At 58.1% G+C, this 20,611-nt stretch overlaps 1 protein-coding gene across 5 annotated transcripts in view; it reads left to right on the forward strand.

The window, feature by feature from the left end:
* Positions 1–7,534, forward strand: part of NFIC (nuclear factor I C) — an 83,430-nt gene extending 75,896 nt beyond the window's left edge. For 2 of the 5 annotated variants that reach the window (XM_064280252.1, XM_064280251.1), the window contains exon 12: positions 4,938–7,534. In XM_064280252.1, coding sequence (XP_064136322.1) covers positions 4,938–5,134 — 197 coding nt within the window. In that variant the 3' untranslated portion in view covers positions 5,135–7,534. The remainder of the gene's footprint in view (positions 1–4,937) is intronic. The other 3 variants (XM_064280253.1, XM_064280255.1, XM_064280254.1) reach the window with 2 other exon arrangements.
* Positions 7,535–20,611: the final 13,077 nt, after the last annotated feature.

Genomic DNA, 20,611 nt, shown 5'->3' on the forward strand with positions numbered 1-20,611 from the left:
GACTAACCCAAACCCAGCCTGCCGCTTCCCTAGTGGATGGCAGGGCCTGGGGCCAAGGATCATTACAGTCCACTTGTACAGATGGGAAAACTGAGGCCCAGAGAGGCCAAGGGATCCGCCCAGTGTCACACAGCAGTGGGCCTGCTCAAGCCTTGAACCTTCCCCCCAGCCTTGGTCCCCTTCATCACCGCCACTGCTGGGAGGATTGGGGGGGTCTCCCAGCCAGAGACAGGCCAGAGTGAGTGGGGAAACTGAGGCAGCCCGCAGCAGGGGTCCGAGCCCCCACCCCAGGCTCTAGCCCAGCATCAGTGCAAGTGAGAGGGGCGGGGGAGGAGGGGCAGCATTGACATGACTGCAGCCATCTGTACTGCAGTGTTGGAGGTCCGGCTCCAACCCCAAAAGGCAGGCAGGTCAATGACCTGACAGAGGAGGCTCAGAGAGAAGCAACGAGTTGCCCGTGGGGCGGTGGATGGAGGCAGGGTCCTGGGGTCCCAGAACTGAGACTCCATGGGGTGGGGGGCAGCCTCACGCCCTCCCTGCCCCTCCCCCCCCCCCGCCAAATGTCCTGGCACCCCTTGGGTGAGGGGTCTGCAAGGTCACAGGCAGCAGGAGTGTGCTAACAGCTGTGCGTCTGCAGGTGCTGGCGGGCCCTGGAGCCCCCACCCTGTGTGCATGTAGTGGAGAGGGCTACTCCTAGGCCCTCCGCTCAGAGAAGCCGGCTCAGAGCCCCCCAGCAGGTCAGATCACAAGAACCGAAGACTGGGGGCACTCTGGGCTCCCAGGGTGGCATCTAGACCCTACATCCTCCAGGAGGATTCCTCTGCCCTGGAGTCCTAGGCTGAGAACAGGGAGGGGCGAAGAGGTGTCCCCATTCTCGGCTGAGCCCAGGACCAGCTCGGTGCCCTGGCCCAAGGAGACTCTGGCCCCCTGGGGACCCTCCGTGGCTGTCCTGGTTGGTGTTGGGTGGGGCCGAAGTGCTAAGGTGTGGCAGGAGGGCCCAGCAGGGTCCCCCGGGAGCCTCCTCTGGCCTGGAGGAGCTTCTTCTCTCTTCTAGGGCCCCCTTGCCCCTCATCTCTCCTTTCCACAAACCTGGCCCTGGAGGAAGCTGGGATGTTTAGCTGCTTCTCCCAGGCTGCAGGGAGACCAGTGCTGGGGGGTTGGGGTGCTGGCTCCAACTACCAGGGTTCTGTCTGGCCCCCTCTGGGCCTGGGGCTCCTACAAGGAGCCTTGTGAAGGGCCCAGAGCATCAGGGGACTATTTCTACCCGGAAAAGGCACCACCTCCTACGTACACCCGAAATCCTAGACCCCCTGCCCTGTGCTGGCAGAGGCCCGGGGCCCAGTAGGAAGAGCCCCTTGCTCAGGTCATCCACTGAGCTCTAGGTCCCCAGGACCCCTGGCTCTGGGCTCTGGACCACCCCATGGCCACCCTCTCTGAGTCCTGGAGCATGGATGCCCCCCAAAGTGCTCACAGAGCTGGAACTTCCCTTCCCACCCCCACCCACCCCACATCCCTCCCTGGAGGAGGCTGGGAGTGTCCTAATTGCTTCAGAAACCAAAGCTAATAAAAACCCAGAAGAAGGCCCAGCCACTTAACCCTTCCCTGGCTGGCCGCCTGCTGACCCAGCCTCCGCCTCATCTCAGATGCAACTGTCTGGCCTAACCCTCTGGCCAGGTCCCAGAGAACCCCTTCTCTGAAATGGGCTCACCCCAACTCCACACCCCGAGCAGGTGGCCTGGAGGGAGAGGGAAACTGAGGCAGCTGAGGTGGGCATTTTCGGTTTTACATGCTTCTTCGGCACTTAGAGGGTGGGACCCAGCATGGGGGAGGGGCGGCTGCTGAGGAGGGACCATTAGAACCTGACCACAAAGGCAGCCCCGGCAAAGGCGGGGTGCAGTGTGAAATGCCGTGGGGGTGGGGGAGGGGGACAACAACTTGAATGTACCAGACGGGCTGGTGGACACTGGTGGACACAGGCTCTGCCCTGGGGAGATGGGGAGCCACAGAAGGCTTTAGACCGAGGAAGGGGCGCAGCCAGGTCTGGGAGTTGGAGAGAACCGCTGGGGGCCAGTGTTGTGGGCAGGAGGGGGGTCAGATTGGCAAGAGACTCCCAAGGGAAAATGGGATGGAGGAGACAGGGCACACAGTCTTGGGGAGGGGGTCTGGGGAGAACCCTGCCAGTACTCCCCAGCCCCATCCGCAGGTCCCTAGACTGAGAGACTCCAGTCCCCGGTGGACCCCAAAGCATGAGGGAGGGGAGGGGAGGGGAGGAGGGAGGAAGCCGGAGCCCTGCTCCCCCACTTGGAGCCCCTGCTCCCAGGCCTGAGCGGAGGCCTCTCATTTCTGATTTTGGTCCAGTCAGCAGTTCTGCCTCCACCTTAATGATTCTTGGCCAGTTTGCGGCTCCCTGCCCCCGCAGCGGCCAGCTCCTTCTCTGTGCCAGCTCCTTCTCTGTGCGCCTCTGTCTCATCTTCCCTAGCCCCCATAGCGGCCCCCCCATTCCCTGATCAATACCCCTCCCCCTGATCAATATCCCTTTGCCTGACCAGTGCTACCTCCCTAATCAATGTCCCCTCCTCCCATCAATCCCCCCAGCCTTTTCCCATCAATCTCCCCAGTCCTGGCTCAGTGGGTTCTAACTCCCCCACTGTCCGCCACATCCCCCCAGCTCATCACACCCATTGACCAGATGAGTAAACCAAGGCACAGAGGGGTTGAACCACATGACCAGAGCAGAGCCATGGTGGTGCCTCTGACCAGCCCAGGGGGTACTCCACCCTGACGCTGCTCCACCTCAGTCTCCCCCATGGCCCGCTGAGTGGAGGCCCGCTGAGTGGAGGACGTGGGGTGGGGTCTGGGAGGTTCCGCCCCACCGCCCCTACAGGCGAAGCCTGGCCAGGCAGGAGGCCTGGGAGGGAGGAAGGGCCAAGGGGAGACCGTCCACCATGGGGGAGGGTCACACCCAGAGTCTGTCTGGTTGCCAACGGAAACCAGACATGAGGTAATGGCCAAGATGAACTTGAACTTGGCTGGAGTTGGGGGGCTGGGAATGCCGGCGCCAGTTGGATGGGATGGCCCAGCGGCTGCCTGTAGGGCTGCCTGGTTGGGAGGGAGATTGATTTGCAGTGGGGCGGGGGTGCCGGGGAGTGGCTCTGTGGGCATCAGACCTCTATGGGGGAGGGCCGTTTCCCCGGCCAAGGGGCCAGAGCCATGGGCGGGAAAGGTTTCCATCTCAAGGGGTCTGTGCAGCCATTTTTCTCCTGGGACTGCCCCCCCAGCCGTCCCCCAGTCACAGGTCCTATGGAGTGGGCCCTAGTGGGGAGACTCCAGCCTGCTCTGTGGCCTCTGCAGCACCCTTTTCCAAGTGTCAGTCTCCCCCTCTGTAAAATGGGACTCCCACACAGAAACACCACAGATGGGCTGAGTTGAAAAAGTTGCCCTCAATTCCTTCTGCTGGCCCCTTTATTGGTGGCACAGGGGTTCAGTCCTCGGCTGCTAAGTAGAAGTTCAGTGGTTTGAACCCACCAGCCACTCTGCCTTGGAAAGCCTATGGGGGCAGTTCTACTATGTCCTGTGGGGTCTCTATGAGTTGGAATTGACTCGACAGCACCAGGCCCCTTCATTAGGTTGTGTGAGTCCAAGGACCCATCCCAGCTGTGACAGGGCAGAGCCGTGGATTCCCAGGGGGGAAGTGAGAGCTGAAACCCCGTGGACCAGAACTCAAATTCCTGCCCTGCCAGTCCATGCTGGTGACCTAGGGCAAGTTACTAAGCCTCTCTGAGCCCTGTTCTCTTCACTATAACACGGAGCATCACAGCTTCCCCGTCATTAGATGGGAGAATGTTTTTAAAAAGTAAACAGAAAACACACATTACAGTACTGGGGTACAGTGGTCCTCTGTAAAATTTCATTCTTCTCCTGTGCACTGGGCAGGGGAGTGCACGCCCCCTCCTCCACCGAAGTCCTCCCTTCACCCCTACGTTGCAGTCAGGACAACAGGGCTCAAAGATAACGTTGTATGATTTTGCTAATAAAAATACAATATAGTTCAACCTTAAACCAAAATTATCCCCTGAAGTCTTAAAACCAAACAGTAATTCAGCTGCCTAGTAAAGAACGTCTGCCTTGAGCACCGTGCTCTTTTAAAAGAACTGTATATGCGGGATCAAATTGACAACTGTAACTAGAAAGGTTCGATGAGAAGCGTAGGGGGCAGTGAGATTATGTTAATGGAGGGGAACGATTTGGAAAAGGAGGGTGAGAATGGTTGTCAAATTCAAAGAATGTAATCAACGTCACTGAGTTGTACATGTAGAAACTGTTGGAATCCATTCCGCTGTGTATATTAACAACAACAAAAATAAAATAATTATATTAAAAACTTAAAATACAGGACGTCCAGTTAAATTTGAATTCCAGAGAGGAATCAAATAATTTTTTTCTTTTTTTTAGTATAAGTATATCCCCCGCACCCCTCCCCACAAAAAAAGGAAGACCTTGAACAAGATGGATTGACACAGTGGCTGCAACAATGGGCTCAAGCGTAGCAATGATTGTGAGAATGGTGCAGGACGGGGCAGTGTTTTGTTCTGTTGTGCATGGGCTCGCTATGGGTTGGAACCAGCTCCACCACACCGAACAACAACAATATCCCAAATAGCGCATGGAGTATACTTAAGTTAAAAGCAAATTTTATCCTTTGTTTTTCTGACATTCAGACTTAACTGGGCGTCCTGCATTTTATCTCACAACCTCACTCGGGGGCAAAGCCACTTGCCCAGGGTCACCCAGGTCTGGGAGGAGACAGGTCACAGGATCGATCGTGGGGGGACAGTGGGCAGGGTCATGGTGGGTGTGGAAATGGGGAGCAAGGTCAATGCAGAGCCTGACCCCCTTCTCTCTCTCTTGTTTTTTCTCTCTGTCTGCTGGCCGCCCAGTCCTGGTATCTGGGATAACCAAGGTCTCCTTCCCACGCCCCTCATCCTTCGTCCCAGGACTCCTGGAGGGCAGCCCAGCCGGCCCCCAGCCTACGTTTTTGGTGAAAATTAGAGCGAACGAGAACACCCCGCTGACTCCCAGGCTGGCCGAAAAGACAAAATACACAGACACACACATGGAAGAGGAAAACTTTTAAAAAAGGAAAAAAACAAAACAAACAAACAAAAAAAGATTAAACAGGAACAAAAGAGGAAAAAAAAAAAAAAGCCAACCCACCCAACCAAGAAGACAAAAGGTAAAAGACGGCATTGCTGCAGACTCTCGGGACACCATCAACACTGGGCGAGGGAGGGCCGGCCCCAGGCGGGCATGTCTTCCTAAGTTATTCATCTCCTGGCTTCCTGCTGCTCGGAAGGACAGACGCCCGCCCAGCCACCACCTCGCCAGGGCACCGCTCCCAGGCCCAACCTGCCCAGAGACAGGTGAGCAAGCCGGGGGTGCCCAGCGGACACCCAGCATGGCCACCACCCCCAGCCTCACAAGGACGTCAACCAGGCCCCCTACCATGGTGTTTTCGAAAGGGGGGGGCAAGCGCGCCTGGGGAACCTCAGCAAGGGGCAGCAGAGACTGGAGGTGGCGGCCAGGGTGGGCAGGGAAGTGACAGGGGTGTGCTGGATGTCTGACTCCCTGGGCTGTTGGGTTTGGCCAAAGGCTGCCCCCCTGTACCCCCCACACCCTCCCCCAGCGTGCTCTCTTGGGTCTTTCAGCCCTCGCGCCCCCGGCGGGTTTGGGAGGAGAAGTCTCTATGCAATTAACCCCTCAGCAGCCCCCTGACATCGGAGGCCCCCTCACCCCGCCCAGCCCCCCCGCACCCCGGGGAGGTGTCGTCGTCGTTGCACACACTGTAAGAAATGCACTTTCTATGGAAGGAGGCGGGGCCAGGAGGACCCAGAGCCCCTGGTTCTGGGGGATGGGGCGCCATCGGGACCCTCGTGCGCCCTGGCCTGGGAGGGGACGCCCCCTAGCCCGTGGAGGCGGGAGGGGAGGAGCGAGTGGTTCTAAGTGCCTGATTCCCGCTGGCTGCCCCCTCTGTCCAGCTAGGACCGAGCGGCCGCGGTGCCCTCCACCCTCCTCCCTCACAGCCCGATCACCTCCAGTCTCCAACCCCCCCATTGCTGTGCCCCCCACAAGCCTGGAGATGGGACCCCGGAGCGGCCCCAAGGGGCAGAGCTGGGTGTCCCCCCCCCACCAGCGCCCTGCCCTGCCAGGGTGTGGGGGTCCTAGGGAAGCTGGTGCCCTCCCCTGCCCGCCCGCCCCCAGGACCCCCCCACCAGTGCCTTACAACCTGGAGTGACGCCGTCCTGGTGGCTCCCAGCCCCAAGGGGACCTCGGTTTGCACTTTCATCTTCCCTGGTGGCTTCTGGGAGGAGGCAGTAGTGGGGTGGGCTCAGCCAGCCCTGGAGGAGGCTGGCAGGGAGAGGGCAGGTTGGCATGGAAAGGGGGGTGCCCATCTGCTAAGCATTTTTCCGTTGAGTCGCTCCAAAAACACTAAGCTGGGCACACCCCCGGGGGCCCAATCCCACCCCAACCCCCCCATCGCCATCTTGGGTCGGGGGCCTGGGAGGGGGCAGGTGTTTTAGGGACCCCTCCCCGGCTGTCCATCCCAGCCCCACTGACCTCCTTCATGCCTGGCGCTAAGAGAATCCCTCCCCCCACTTGGGTCAAGGCCAAAGCCATCCCCAAGGGCAGGGCCCCTAATCCCTCATCTGCTCTGACTCTAGCCCCCTCACCGCCACCGCTCCTGGGGCTCCTTCCCCCAAAACCGACTCTCTCTCCTCCGAAACCAGCCTCAGGGGCTCGGTAAACCCAAGCTGGAAAGAAAAAGACCCCATGCCCCTCCCCACCAGCCCCCCTCAAAGTTTGTCATCCTCAGGCCGGGAACCCTTGGACCGTTCATTTTCTGTCCACCTGTTCGTTCGTTCGTCCGTCCGTCCGTCTGTCCTCAGGGCCCCTCCAGCGGGTGGCAGCCCGTTGGGGACCAAAGCGTGGGCCTTGGCGGCAGTGGGGGGATTACAAAGTTAGAGTATCTGGAACCTTCTTGACCAGGAACCTTAGGGTGTTGGGGAGGCAGGGTGGGGGAGGGGCTGCACTCTGGGGGGGCCCAGCGGGCCCCCAGCTGGGCTTGACAAGAACCATCTCTTTACCTAACTGCATGGTGCTTAGCCAGGAACTGGTGTGACCTGGCTCCAACGGTGAGCTGGCGGCTGATACGACCTGCATGGCAATTAATACTTGGCTCTGTCTCCCTCCTGTTCCCTCCTGCCCTCTACCACCCACCTCTCTTTAAAAAAAAAAAAAAAAGAAAAGAAAAAAAAAGGCTACAAAAAAAAAAAAACTCCAAAAAAACTTCCACATTTCCTAATTTGCACGGACTTTTCTATCACGTGATGTGCCTTGCTTTCCGAGAAATAAGCATTAACTTTAAAATGATATCACCGCACACGACTAACTGCATGTTCTGCCTGGGTAGTTAACAAGAAGAAGAAGAAAAAAAAAGACACAACAGTGTCAGGAAATAAAAAATAAAAACGGGAAAGAGATGTATTTCTATTTGTAAAAAAATAAAAATGAAATAGTAAGAATTATAAGAAAATAAGATTTCAAAAAAAAAAGAAGAAAATCACGCTCCAAAAAGCTATCCAAAAACAATCACCTCCCCCGTGATTTGGCCCCCCATCCTTGGTTCTGTCACCACCTTTTCCTGCTGCATTTTGGGGGTGCCCCCGGTGCTTGCTCTCTGTTGCCGGCAGTGCCCCCATGTCCCTGGCTCCCAGGTTCCAGAGGGCCATTTGTGAGGAGAGACTTCAGGGGTCACTGGAGCCACAGGCCAGCCCTTCCCCAAGACGCGCACGCACCAGCCCCAGGCAGTCCCCTCAATGGGGTGACCCCCCCTGGGGTGCCCATGAGCAGACAGCCAGAACCCCCCAACCCTGCCCCTCAGTGCAGGCTCAGGGTCACCACGCTGTCCCCCTGTCTTGTCCCCTCTCTCTCTGCACACCCCCATCCTTCTTGCCAAAGCACCCACTTCTCCCATCTCCCCCTCCCTGGGGACCACTCTTGGTGGCATTCTTTCCTGCCTTCCCCTGGCCCCTAACTCCCTGTTCTACGTCTTCCAGCTGTGAATATTAAGGGTATCTGGTAAGAAACAAAAAATCTAAACTGATATATGCAATATCCGTCCGTCTGTATCTGTAGGTCTAGCTCATCACTATTGGGGGGCTCAGCAGTTGGAGGCTGGCGGGGGTGCAGGAGCCGCGGACAGAAGCTGATCATGCTGTTGTCCTTCCTTGATGTTATTTTCTTGCATTTTTCTTTCCTTTGCTTCCTCCCCGCCCCCCCATTCCCTTTGCTTCTAACTCTACCAAAGCTAAGACAAGAGCCCAAGGGTTGCGGGGAGGCCAGGCAGGTGAACCCGAGGGCTGGATTCTCCAACCGCAGCTAATAAAAGGGGAAGCCCCCCTTTCTTCATCCCAGCCCCCACCCTGACCTTTCAAGCATTTCATTTGGGGTCACCGGGCAGACAGTCTCCACTGCCTGCCACTCAGCCTATAGTGTGGTTCCAGGAGCAGGGTGCGGGCATAGGTGTCAAGCCTAGCTCATCCCATATTGCCTCCAAAACAGACACCTCTAGCCAGCCCCAGGGGACAGATAGGGAGAGCCCGAGGCCCTGGCCTCAGCCTGCCCTTAAGAGCTGCCCCTCGGCCAGAGAGCTAAAGCCTTGTGCATACACGTTGTCTAAATGTGAGGAATGCCTGGTTTTTCTTTTTTTCATACAAACTTTTATTCCCCAGGGAGGTGGGGGAGCAACCAGCGACAGGCTGTGGTTGCAGCCATCCCTGCCGAGATACCCCCCGCCCGGGGGGCTCTGCTAGGGCCACCTTGCCCTTCCCTTGGCTCCACATCCCGCACCCCTGGAGCCCCAGAGCTTCCGAGGAGGGCGGGACTTCCTCTCCCCAACTTTTCATTCTCCATTCATTCAGCGCCTTCTATTGAGGACATTATACAGGTCCATCCCAGGCAGTGTGTTGTCTTGGGGTGGTTTGTTCTTTCCTGTTTCTTGGGAAAACTACAGGGTCCCTGTAGGGTAAAATTTCTAGACCCCTTGCTGCAGGCAGAATGATGCAGAAACACCAGGACCCCCAGGCCATCGCTGACCTCTTCCCCAGGGTAGGGGGTGGAGTGTTGTTTCTTTTTTTGACATGAAACCGCCACCTCAAACCTCATCCTCTCCCAAGCCCACCTTCATCTCGCCATCATCCATCCCCCAAAGAGAGGCTGGACCCCACTCGTGTGAAGCTCCCAGCCTGACCCTGGGGTCCAGTCCATGCTGTGGGAAAGAATCATGAGGCCTCCCAAATATAGGCAAATTGCCCCCATCTCTTGTTGGGGGGTGCGCACCCACTAGGGCGGGGAGGAAGGTGGGGAGGAGCAGGAAGACTGGGCCGTTTGAATGACCAGAACAGGATACCTGGAGTCCCAGTGCATAGATCTGAGACCCAGATTCTGGCTGCATTCTGAGTCTAGAGCCCCACCCTGGGCTAGACAATCAGATCAAGAAGGAACCCCAAAGGGAACTCAAGGACCACTGCTGAGCCAGGCCCCAGGGACAGAGACCTTGATCCCCTCCAAAGCTCCCTGAGCAGCGGACAGTTCCAGCCCCAACCCCCAAACATCCTCCTTCCCACTCTGGGACCTTCGATCAATCCCCAGACACGGGTCAGCTTGGCTGGGCTGTCCAGCTTGGCTGGGCTGTCCTGTCCTGTGGTGTGGACTGTACTGTCCCTGAAGGACAGCGGTGGGGTTCGGCAGGGCCCTGGGACCCGTAGCAACCACCACGCCCTCTTCTGGAAGAGAGCGTGCAGGCCCCCTCCCCATTCCGGCTTCCCCGACGGTACTTCAATCTCCAGTGTAGGGCTATTATATATATATATATATATATAATTTTGAGATATTTTTCTTGTAATACAGATTATACAGTGGCTACTTTTTACTTTAGCCTGGATTCTCTTTCTGAGACCCTGGTTTTTACTTTCTTTTTTGGAAGGGGGGTTAGGAGAGAGTTTCCAGAGCCCCTTTCATCAGCATCCTCCCATCTTTCCCTATTTCTGCCCCCTTGGATAGTTCCTGAGAGAGTCCCACCTCCAAATCAACACCCCCCCCCCATCCAACTCTAAGCATTTCAGAGTGGGTGGGGTCCGAGCTAGCCCCAGAGACCCCTGGGAAGTCAGGGAGGCAGACCCAAGGCGATACCAGCAGGACTTGTTGCCAGTAATACCAAAACAGTCTTTTCCCAAGCAGTGCCTCACTCGTATCTGCTGGTTTGGCTTTGGGGTTCTGCCCCCTCCTCCCGGGTGACCCCCAGGCTTTGCCAAGACAATGGGACAGGGAAGAGGAGGCAGGATCCGGGAGGAATAAAGGTTCCAGGAGGAGAAGAAAGTTAGGGACCCCCCCCCAAGCTGTTGCCCTCCCCACAGTCCCAGGATTCACTCAAGCCTCCTGGCCGGAAGGGGCATGTGGCCGAAGTCTTCTGCCCACGGGCCCCACAAAAAGTGAAACATGCACTACCCAGGTCTCCTCCAGCTGGGGAACCCCCCAAATCCATCAACACCCCATCCCACATCTTGGGTCCCAGCCAGGCTCCTGGAAACCAAAGTCTTTCAAGTACAGGGGTCCCGGCTCCTTCTCCAGCTTCCTGCTCTCCCACCCCGCCTCCCCAGCAAGCGCACCACGTGGGGGAAGGACAAGCAAAGTACCTGAGGGAAAAAGATGGGGCAGGGCACACAGGGTGGGGGCAGTAGGGACGAGAGAGAGAAAAAACATTTTCCTCTGTTTTTTTTTTTTTTTAGTTTTGGTTTTGCTGTTCATTTTCTTTTCTGAGTTTTTTTTTCCCCCCCATTTTGTATTTTACTGATATTACCAGGATAGTGTACTCTGTTTCTCGCTTTCTGCTTGCTGCACACACCAGACAGCACATACATACATACACACACACGCCATGCTCCATGAACCCAAGTCAGGACAAGGCTCTGGCCGAGTCTGCCCCCTGCCTCTTCTCCCTCCTCCCCGCATCGAGGATGGGATGGGGGGCGTGGAGAGACTGGGGGCAGACCCGGGCCCAGCCTTCTCCATTGCCCCTGCTCTCCCACCCTGGCCCCTCACATCATACTCTGATCATAACCGTGTATATTATGCAGTTTTCGGTTTTTGCGAATGCGCCTACCATTTACAGAAGTGGCTCTGGCTGTTATCATTTTGTTTCCCTATGCAAAAAAAAAAAAATGAAAAAAGGGGGGTTCCATAAAAGATTCAATAAAAGGCAAAAAAAAAAAAAAGAAAAGAAAAAAATGTATAAAAATTAAACAAGCTATGCTTCGACTCTTTCTGGCTGTCTTGGGGCCTCCTTTCTTCGTCCGTTGCTGCGGTGCTGTGTTCTGTGCTCAAGCGAGGGGCGGAGGCTGAGGAGCAGTGGCCACAGGAGGTGGGAGCCCCAGACACCTTGGATGAACAGGCAGGTGTTCTGGTACCTTTAGATTAAATGTCCCTCAGGAGACACTGGGCAATATCTGAAGACATTTGTGGTTGTGACAACTGGGAGGGCATGCTACTGGCATCTAGCGGGTGGAGCCCAGAGATGCTGCCCAACACCCTACAGTGCACAGGACAGCCCCACCTTAGAGGAGGATGCAGCCCCGTGTCAGCAGAGCTGAGGGGGAGGGACCCTGTGTTAATTATTTAGAGAAAAGATGAGCGTGGCCTCGGCCCACACCATACATCAGAATAAAGTCACGCTGGGTCAGACGGTGTAAACCAGGTGACCCTCCAGCTCCTGTGATTCCCTCCTCTCTCCTCCCCACTCAGTGTGTGGATTTAAATGTGGGCAGTGTCCTAGGAGGTCAGGAGGTCAGATGATTCTGGGATGCAGTCTCTTGGGGGTCAGTGAAAGCCCGTAATGCAGGGGTTCTCAACTAGGGACAATTCTGCCCTCAGGGAACACTGGGCCATGTCTGGGGATATTTGTGGGTGTCACGACTCGGGGGGTGCTACTGGCACGAGTGGAGGCCAGGGATGCTGCTCAGCAGCCTACAGTGCATGGGACTGCCCCACCCCAGAGATGGGTCTGGCCCCCATGTCAGCAGTACCCAGGGGAGAGACCCTAATTTAGATGGTGGCTTTGGGGAGCTTCAGGGTCCGCACCCATCTCAGCAATGCCTTCTCCCATCCTAGGATTGCTGCCAGGCCTTTGCACCTGTTCTTCCCTCTGCTTGTCACTGCCTCCCTGTCCCTTGTCTGATTCCAACCAAAGTACTCCTCCTCCAGGAAGCCTTCCTGGAGTGTCCCCCAGCCTGGGCCCCTCCCCTACCCACCTTGGAGCACCTCAGGTATCATGGGGCCCCTTCTCTGTGCGGGCACTGAAGATCCTAGCTCCAAGAACAGAGCCTGGTATACTGTCGGTGCTCCGTAAATGCACAGAGTGCCTTCCCCCTCTTTTTTCCACCTGGCAAACTCCCCATCATTGAACAAAGATTCTCTGAGCATCTACAGAGTACCACGTGGAACAGCACCAGGGAACAAAACGCCCCCAACAACCTGCCTTCATGGAGCTTATGTTGCAGTTCGGTAAGACAACCAAGATAAACAAGTTATATATGTCAGGGGAGGTAGGTACCAGGGAGCGGACTGAAGCAAAGAAGGGGGCAGGAGAGTGGCCCTTAGGTGAGGAGGTAGCATTTGAACAGGGACCTGAATGAAGGGAAGAGACAAGCCCCCTGAAAGTCTGACTGAAGAGAGTTCAGGCTGAGGGAACAGCCTGTGCAAAGGTCCTGGGGCAGGACTGTGTGTGCCTGGCAAGTTGGAGGAACAGCGATGAGGCCCATGTGGCGGGAGCAGAGTGAGCGAGGGGAACAGAGGAGGAGGGGAAGCAGGGAGGCACAGGGCAGGTCCCGCAGGGCCTCCTGGCCTCAGGGAGGACTTGGGCTCGTACCCGGGGCAGGCGGAGCCCTAGAGGGCGCTCAGGCCTCGGCGAGGGCTTGGGCTGGTACCCGGGGGAGGCGGAGCCCTAGAGGGCGCTCAGGCCTCAGGGAGGGCTTGGGCTGGTACCCGGGGGAGGCGGAGCCCTAGAGGGCGCTCAGGCCTTGGCGAGGGCTTGGGCTCGTACCCGGGGGAGGCGGAGCCCTAGAGGGCGCTCAGGCCTCGGCGAGGGCTTGGGCTCCTACCCGGGGGAGGCGGAGCCCTAGAGGGCGCTCAGGCCTCGGCGAGGGCTTGGGCTCCTACCCGGGGGAGGCGGAGCCCTGGAGGGCGCTCAGGCCTCAGGGAGGGCTTGGGCTGGTACCCGGGGGAGGCGGAGCCCTGGAGGGCGCTCAGGCCTCGGCGAGGGCTTGGGCTCCTACCCGGGGGAGGCGGAGCCCTGGAGGGCGCTCAGGCCTCAGGGAGGGCTTGGGCTGGTACCCGGGGGAGGCGGAGCCCTGGAGGGCGCTCAGGCCTCGGCGAGGGCTTGGGCTGGTACCCGGGGGAGGCGGAGCCCTGGAGGGCGCTCAGGCCTCGGCGAGGGCTTGGGCTGGTACCCGGGGGAGGCGGAGCCCTGGAGGGCGCTCAGGCCTCAGGGAGGGCTTGGGCTGGTACCCGGGGGAGGCGGAGCCCTGGAGGGCGCTCAGGCCTCGGCGAGGGCTTGGGCTGGTACCCGGGGGAGGCGGAGCCCTGGAGGGCGCTCAGGCCTCAGGGAGGGCTTGGGCTGGTACCCGGGGGAGGCGGAGCCCTGGAGGGCGCTCAGGCCTCAGGGAGGGCTTGGGCTGGTACCCGGGGGAGGCGGAGCCCTGGAGGGCGCTCAGGCCTCGGCGAGGGCTTGGGCTCCTACCCGGGGGAGGCGGAGCCCTGGAGGGCGCTCAGGCCTCAGGGAGGGCTTGGGCTGGTACCCGGGGGAGGCGGAGCCCTGGAGGGCGCTCAGGCCTCGGCGAGGGCTTGGGCTGGTACCCGGGGGAGGCGGAGGCCTGGAGGGCGCTCAGGCCTCGGCGAGGGCTTGGGCTGGTACCCGGGGGAGGCGGAGCCCTGGAGGGCGCTCAGGCCTCGGCGAGGGCTTGGGCTGGTACCCGGGGGAGGCGGAGCCCTGGAGGGCGCTCAGGCCTCGGCGAGGGCTTGGGCTCCTACCCGGGGGAGGCGGAGCCCTGGAGGGCGCTCAGGCCTCAGGGAGGGCTTGGGCTGGTACCCGGGGGAGGCGGAGCCCTGGAGGGCGCTCAGGCCTCAGGGAGGGCTTGGGCTGGTACCCGGGGGAGGCGGAGCCCTGGAGGGCGCTCAGGCCTCGGCGAGGGCTTGGGCTGGTACCCGGGGGAGGCGGAGCCCTGGAGGGCGCTCAGGCCTCGGCGAGGGCTTGGGCTCCTACCCGGGGGAGGCGGAGCCCTGGAGGGCGCTCAGGCCTCAGGGAGGGCTTGGGCTGGTACCCGGGGGAGGCGGAGCCCTGGAGGGCGCTCAGGCCTCGGCGAGGGCTTGGGCTGGTACCCGGGAGAGGCGGAGCCCTGGAGGGCGCTCAGGCCTCGGCGAGGGCTTGGGCTGGTACCCGGGGGAGGCGGAGCCCTGGAGGGCGCTCAGGCCTCAGGGAGGGCTTGGGCTGGTACCCGGGGGAGGCGGAGCCCTGGAGGGCGCTCAGGCCTCGGCGAGGGCTTGGGCTCGTACCCGGGGCAGGCGGAGCCCTAGAGGGCGCTCAGGCCTCGGCGAGGGCTTGGGCTCCTACCCGGGGGAGGCGGAGCCCTGGAGGGCGCTCAGGCCTCAGGGAGGGCTTGGGCTGGTACCCGGGGGAGGCGGAGCCCTGGAGGGCGCTCAGGCCTCGGCGAGGGCTTGGGCTGGTACCCGGGGGAGGCGGAGGCCTGGAGGGCGCTCAGGCCTCGGCGAGGGCTTGGGCTCGTACCCGGGGGAGGCGGAGCCCTGGAGGGCGCTCCGTCCTCGGCGAGGGCTTGGGCTCGTACCCGGGGGAGGCGGAGCCCTGGAGGGCGCTCAGGCCTCAGCGAGGGCTTGGGCTCGTACCCGGGGGAGTAGTAGCCCTAGAGGGCGCTCACCGGCGGTCTCAGGCCAGTGCATGAGCATGGCACACACACTCATGCAGAGGAGGGTATCCGAGGCTGCCCCACAGATCCTCCAAGCCCCCTTCCCATCCCCTTCTGCAAGGTGCGTGGGCGCCTGGGCCCTCAGCAGGTGCTAGGTTCTTTCGCCCCCTTGTGGACAGACCGGGCCCAGCAGACAGCAACTGTAGCCCCAGCCCCGTGGTCCAGCCCCTCCCCACAGCAGGAAGTAGGGGGCATTAGCAGCAGCTGCATATGAGAGGTTGGAGCCCAACGAGGGTGGAGGATCAGTCCGGGATTGGGGCTCAGCGTGGGGTTGGCGGTTCAGCCCACATTTGGGGGTTCATCCAGTGGTTGAGGCTCAGCTAGGATGCGGGCTCAGCCTGGTGTCAGAGACTCAGTCCAGGTTTAGGGACTCAGCCAGGGTCGTGAGCTCAGTTCGGGGTCGGAGGTTCAATCTAGCTGTTATCTCAAGGAAATCCTCAGTACTTTTCAGCCATTGGTCCCTGGGGTGAAACAATTCTTGGTCTGGGGGGCTGTCCCCGTATTGCATGCCATCTCCCATCCCCGGCCCCCCACTTTATGCCAAAAAGAAGGAGGCTGGCATGTGAAGGCCCTAAAAGCCACCAAGTATTTCCAAGCGCCCCCTAGTGGAGAAGTCTCGCCCCCTGCGGAGAGAGAGGTGGAGACAGACACCCCCCCACCTTCCTCTATAGGAAGCCCCCAGACCTTGCACGGAGGAGTGTCTAAAACACACCCTCTGACCTTCAGGACCCCCAAGTCGGAGGGGGAAGGCTCATTCATCCACCCCAACTTTCCCATTTCAGCATAATAAGAGCCAACATTTATAAGATGCTTTCTGGAGTCCTGGTCCTGGACTGAGGACTTCTGCACACATTTTGTCATTGTATCTTCATGATGACCTTATAAAGGATTTAGTTATTATCCCCCCTCGCTCATCTGGCAGGACACTGAGACACAGAGAGGTTAAGATACTTGTCCGAGGCCACATAGCTCCTTCTCCGTGGAGCATCACCAGGAGTCAAGGACAAAAGAGATGGATGCCACATCCCCATCCCAACCCCACAGCTTTCAGGAAGTCTCAGCTTCCACAACAGCACCCCAAAACTCAGCCCACGGTGGGGAGGGGCACCGATCTCCCAGGACATGGCCCTTGCATTGAGCCAGCTCAAGGTCCACGTTCGGGCACAGCAAAGCAAGACTGCAGGGGGAGGGTCTTTCTGCCCAGGGCCACATAAAGATTTGTGTGGTTCTTCCACAACTTCCCGAGATCAGTCTCAGAACAGAGAAAACGGGCTGGGTAGGATGTGCTGACCCCTCCCTGTGACGCAGGAGCCCGGGGCTTTCCTTCCAAATAACTCATATGGATTCATTAAAGCCAACATTGAATGCCCTTGGAGGTGAGAGGGCCGTAGAAGGAGCTGACTTCTTTGATGCAACCCAAAGACCAATAGAAATCGGACAGAGGTGGGATGAGAAATCAAGCAGGGTAAGAAAGATGTCTGAGATGGTGAGTGGACAGAGATATGAGATAGTGGAGGTCTGGGGGGGGGGATGTAAGGAGAGCTTGGTACAGGGATGCCCTCCAAGCTTGAGAAAAATCATGTGGGGCCCAAGGTTGGGAGCAAGTTTGGGAAGGGGGTATGGGAAGACCATGTAATGCCCAAAGAGCCCTCCGAGGCGGTGGCGGGGCAGTTCCCAAGTCCCCTTCATTCGGGGACACTATTCTGAATTCCAGATGGAGTCATCTCGCTAGCCCCAGGTCTAGCTCATAGTTTATAGGGCGTGGAAGGGGCATTGGGGTATCTCTGGGGGCTGTCTGGAGGAGGTAGGTGAGAGCCTTCACATGGAGGAACTCTCCATTCTTTCATGGTTTGAGGACCCCTCTTGCTCCTCCAGCTCGAGCCCCAAGTTGCCCTCTCCTTTCTTCTCCTCTTTGGTCTCTTCTTCCTTCTCTTCATTACTGTGGAAACAGAAAGGACTCAGAGAAAAATGGTAATAACCAAATTTCATAAGAACTTCCAGTGGTCCACGCCATTTACAATTCTCTCTATGAGTCCTATACCCTCCTCCTTCCCACTTTACAGAAGAGGAAATTGGGACTCAAATGGGTGAAGACACTTGCCCCAAGTCGACCAGCAAGGAAGTGGTGGAGGCTACGCTGGAGTTACACGAGCCAAACCCTTGTTCTTAACCTCATGCCTCTCTGGCTTCCTGGATCTCAAAGCAGTGTGGATGGATGGATGGGCAGAGAGATGGGTAAATGGATAGACCGAGGGGTGGATAGGTTAGTGAGTGGGAGGGTGGGTGAACAGATGGGTGTGTGGACAAAAAGTGGAAAAGTGGATGGATGGATGCATGGATGGGTCTGTGGATGGATGAATGGATGGATGGATGGGTGAGTGGATGGATTGTTGAATGTATGGATGGATGAAGGGATGAATGGATGAATGGGTGGGCGGGTTGAAAGAATACACGTAGGGATGGATCGGTGGATGGAGGGATGGATGAATGGGTAGATTAGTAGACGAATGGATTGATGGATGTAGAGACAGAAGGATAGATGGATGGGTGGGTGGGTGGATTAGCTTACTGGGTGGATGGATAGGCAGATGATGGGTGGATGGAAGGATGGATGATGGATGGAAGGATGGATGAATAGCCTGATGGATGGACAGTTAGGTGGGTGGATGGATGAGCGGCTTAGTGACAGGATGAATAGACAGGTGGGTGGATGGACGGATGTGAGTAGGTAGATGGATAACTGAATGGCAGTGAGAGTGAGAGGATGGTAAAGTCCTTGCAGATCCTATTTGAAAGACATATTAGCAATGGGGCTCTCTGTGAGGAAGCCCCCCAGTCTTTTGCAGGTTGGTGGTAGGAAGGGAAGTCAGTGAGGCCATGTGAGGCCCCGCCAATTCCAAATCAAAGAAGAATTACCCCGTGGCCCTCTCTTTAAGCCCACAGGCCCAGGAAGCCACCTGCAGGAAGGGTGGGATCTCAGAAAGGAAAGAGGAGGGGTTCATATGGGGGAGGAGCTCCATGGGGGGAGGGGCTCAGAGAGGAGCAGGGCTTAGGGAGAAGAGGGGGCTTAGATAAACAAGGGGATCACACAGAGGCGGGGATCAGAGAGAGGGGAGGGTGCAGACAGGGCTGCAGGCCCACCTGTTACTGGACTCCCTGGAGCAGACAGCGTAGACCAAGGTGAAGACAAAGATGAGGAAGAGGAGGGCCAGCGCAGCCCCCAGAACCACCAGCTACGGCTTCCTTTGGGCCACTGGGAGAGAGCAGGGCCTTGTCAGTGGCCTGGGAGGCGATGTGGGACCCTCTTTCCCCTGTCCCTCCCCTCTGTCCGTAAAGGACTGGGCCTGAGCCAGATGTAGGACCAGAGCAGCCAGAAGGGGGACTTGGCTGGGGGTCTTCCAGACCCGGTCCATTCTGGTCCCTCTGTCCTCTTCCTCGTGGCGAGAGGAGGAATTGGCCTGCCCAGGGCACCCCAGAGCAGGGTGTGGCCGCTGCTGGAGGAAGTGGAGGGTGGGTTCCCCTTCCCTGGGTTCAAGGTAACCTAGGGAGGAGCCCAAGGGGCCCCAGCATCTGAGCGTCCAGTCTCTCTAAGGCCTACCCCATCACTCCCAACAACCAGAGCCATGGGTTGGGGGGCGGGATCCACAAGTCCCGAAAGAGATTCATTTGCTGAGCACCTACTCTGTGCCAGCCCTTGCAAGGGCTCCTTAAGCCCCGGCGCCTCTTTCAAGCCCCACATAAATTTCAGGTAGTCACAACTCTTTGCAGGACCAACTGGAGACTCAGAGAGATGAAGTCCCGTTCCCAGGGCCACACAGCCTCCAGAGGAACACAGCCCTCGGGCTCCCAATTTGAAAACACATCCAAGAAAGAAGTCCCCTCTCCCACCCTAAACCCTCTCCCGTCCTATAATGTGAACCTCCAAACTTGACCTCAGCCAAAACCCGCCAACACCCTCATCTCTCGGACAACCTCAGAGATCCAATCGCAGTTCTTCCAACAACACCCAGAGAGGTCTAGTCCGGTACCTTCCCTCCCCTCTCTAAGCCTCAGTATTGTCATCCGTAAAATAGAATGAATTAGGTGGTATTGGAGATGAGAGTAAAAGACCTTAGGGGTTTGGTGGGGAGTTTTTTCTGCTAGGGCCATTGTTATATTTGTGATTCATTTTGTGGTTTTTCCACCCCCTGGTGGACGATTCTGGAAGTGTTTGGGCTGAGGCTCCCCACCTTCTGTGCTGGGTCCTACCAGAACCCCAGCTTTTGTCATCGTTGTTGTTCAGTAGCCTTCAAGTTGATTCTGACTCCTGGTGACCCCATGTGTGCAGAGTAGAACTGTGTTCCATAGGGTTTCCAAGGCTGGGACCTTTCAGAAGCAGATTGCCAGGCCAGTCTTCCGAGGGACCTCTGGAGGGGGTTGAAACACCAACTTTTCTGCTCGTGGCCAAGCGCCTAACCGTTTGTGCCGTCCAGGAACTCTGAACCCCAGCTACCAGCCCCAAAGTTCAGGCTTTATCTAGGTTCTCGTTAGAAACTGGCTGGTGTTCAGGACAAGGTCCAGGGCCTGGAGAAAGTAAGAGGAAGGGGGAAGCCAGAATCTGGGAGGAGAAAGTGCCCTGAGGCACCCCACCCCCCAAGACCTGGTTGTCAGAAAGTCACGTGCCCTGAAACACGGGGTGAGGGGGGCAAGGATTTCCCAGGAGACAGCGCTCAGGGCTCAAAGTCCAGGGCAGCTGGGCTCAGGGCAGCACTAACAGGGGGAGGGAGTGTTGAACCTGCCTCAGCATCTGGGCACTCAAGGAGTATCCACCCCTGCCTGGGCATTGCCCTCACCCCCAAAGGCAGCCTTCCCCAGGGGAAAACTGCATCCTCAGAGACCACAAGAGCCTTTCTAAAGGGTTCCCATCAATCCTTTAATGCTAGCAGCAAGAGGCAGCACTTGGCCGATCGATACCAGGCAGAAGAAGAGAAACCAGGCAGCGGGTCACAGTGGTGGAGCCATAAGATTGTGGGGGTCCGGGAGTTTCTCTTTGTCCAGGGACACTCACAAGTGCAAGAAGAGTCATCAGATGAGGCCCAGGCTCAGGTCCAAGTTTGGGAAGTGGAGTGGGGAGAGACCACATAATGGCCAGAGAGCCTTCATGAGAATGACAGGGGAGGTTCCAAGCCTTCTTCATCTAGAGACACCATTCTGAATCCCAGACGGAGTCGTTTCACTGGTCTCTGGTCCAAGTTGTTGCTTATAGGGTATGGAAGGGACATCAGGACATCTCTGGGGAGCTGCCTGCAGGAGGTGGTGGGGAGTCCTCACATGGCCGTTTTCTTTCCTTTCTCCTGATCTGTCGGCTCCTCTTCCTCCTCCACTTCCAGCCCCAAGTTGCTCTCTCCCTCCTCTGCCTTTTTCTCCTTCTCCTTTTTCTTCTCCTTCTCCTTTTTCTTCTCCTTCTCCTTTTTCTTCTCCCTCTCCTCCTTTTTCTCCTTTTTCTTCTCCTTCTCCTCCTCCTTTTCGTTCTCCTCCTTATC

The sequence above is a fragment of the Loxodonta africana genome, chromosome 3 (genome assembly GCF_030014295.1).
Source record: "Loxodonta africana isolate mLoxAfr1 chromosome 3, mLoxAfr1.hap2, whole genome shotgun sequence".
In the NCBI taxonomy this organism is placed as follows: Eukaryota; Metazoa; Chordata; class Mammalia; order Proboscidea; family Elephantidae; genus Loxodonta; species Loxodonta africana.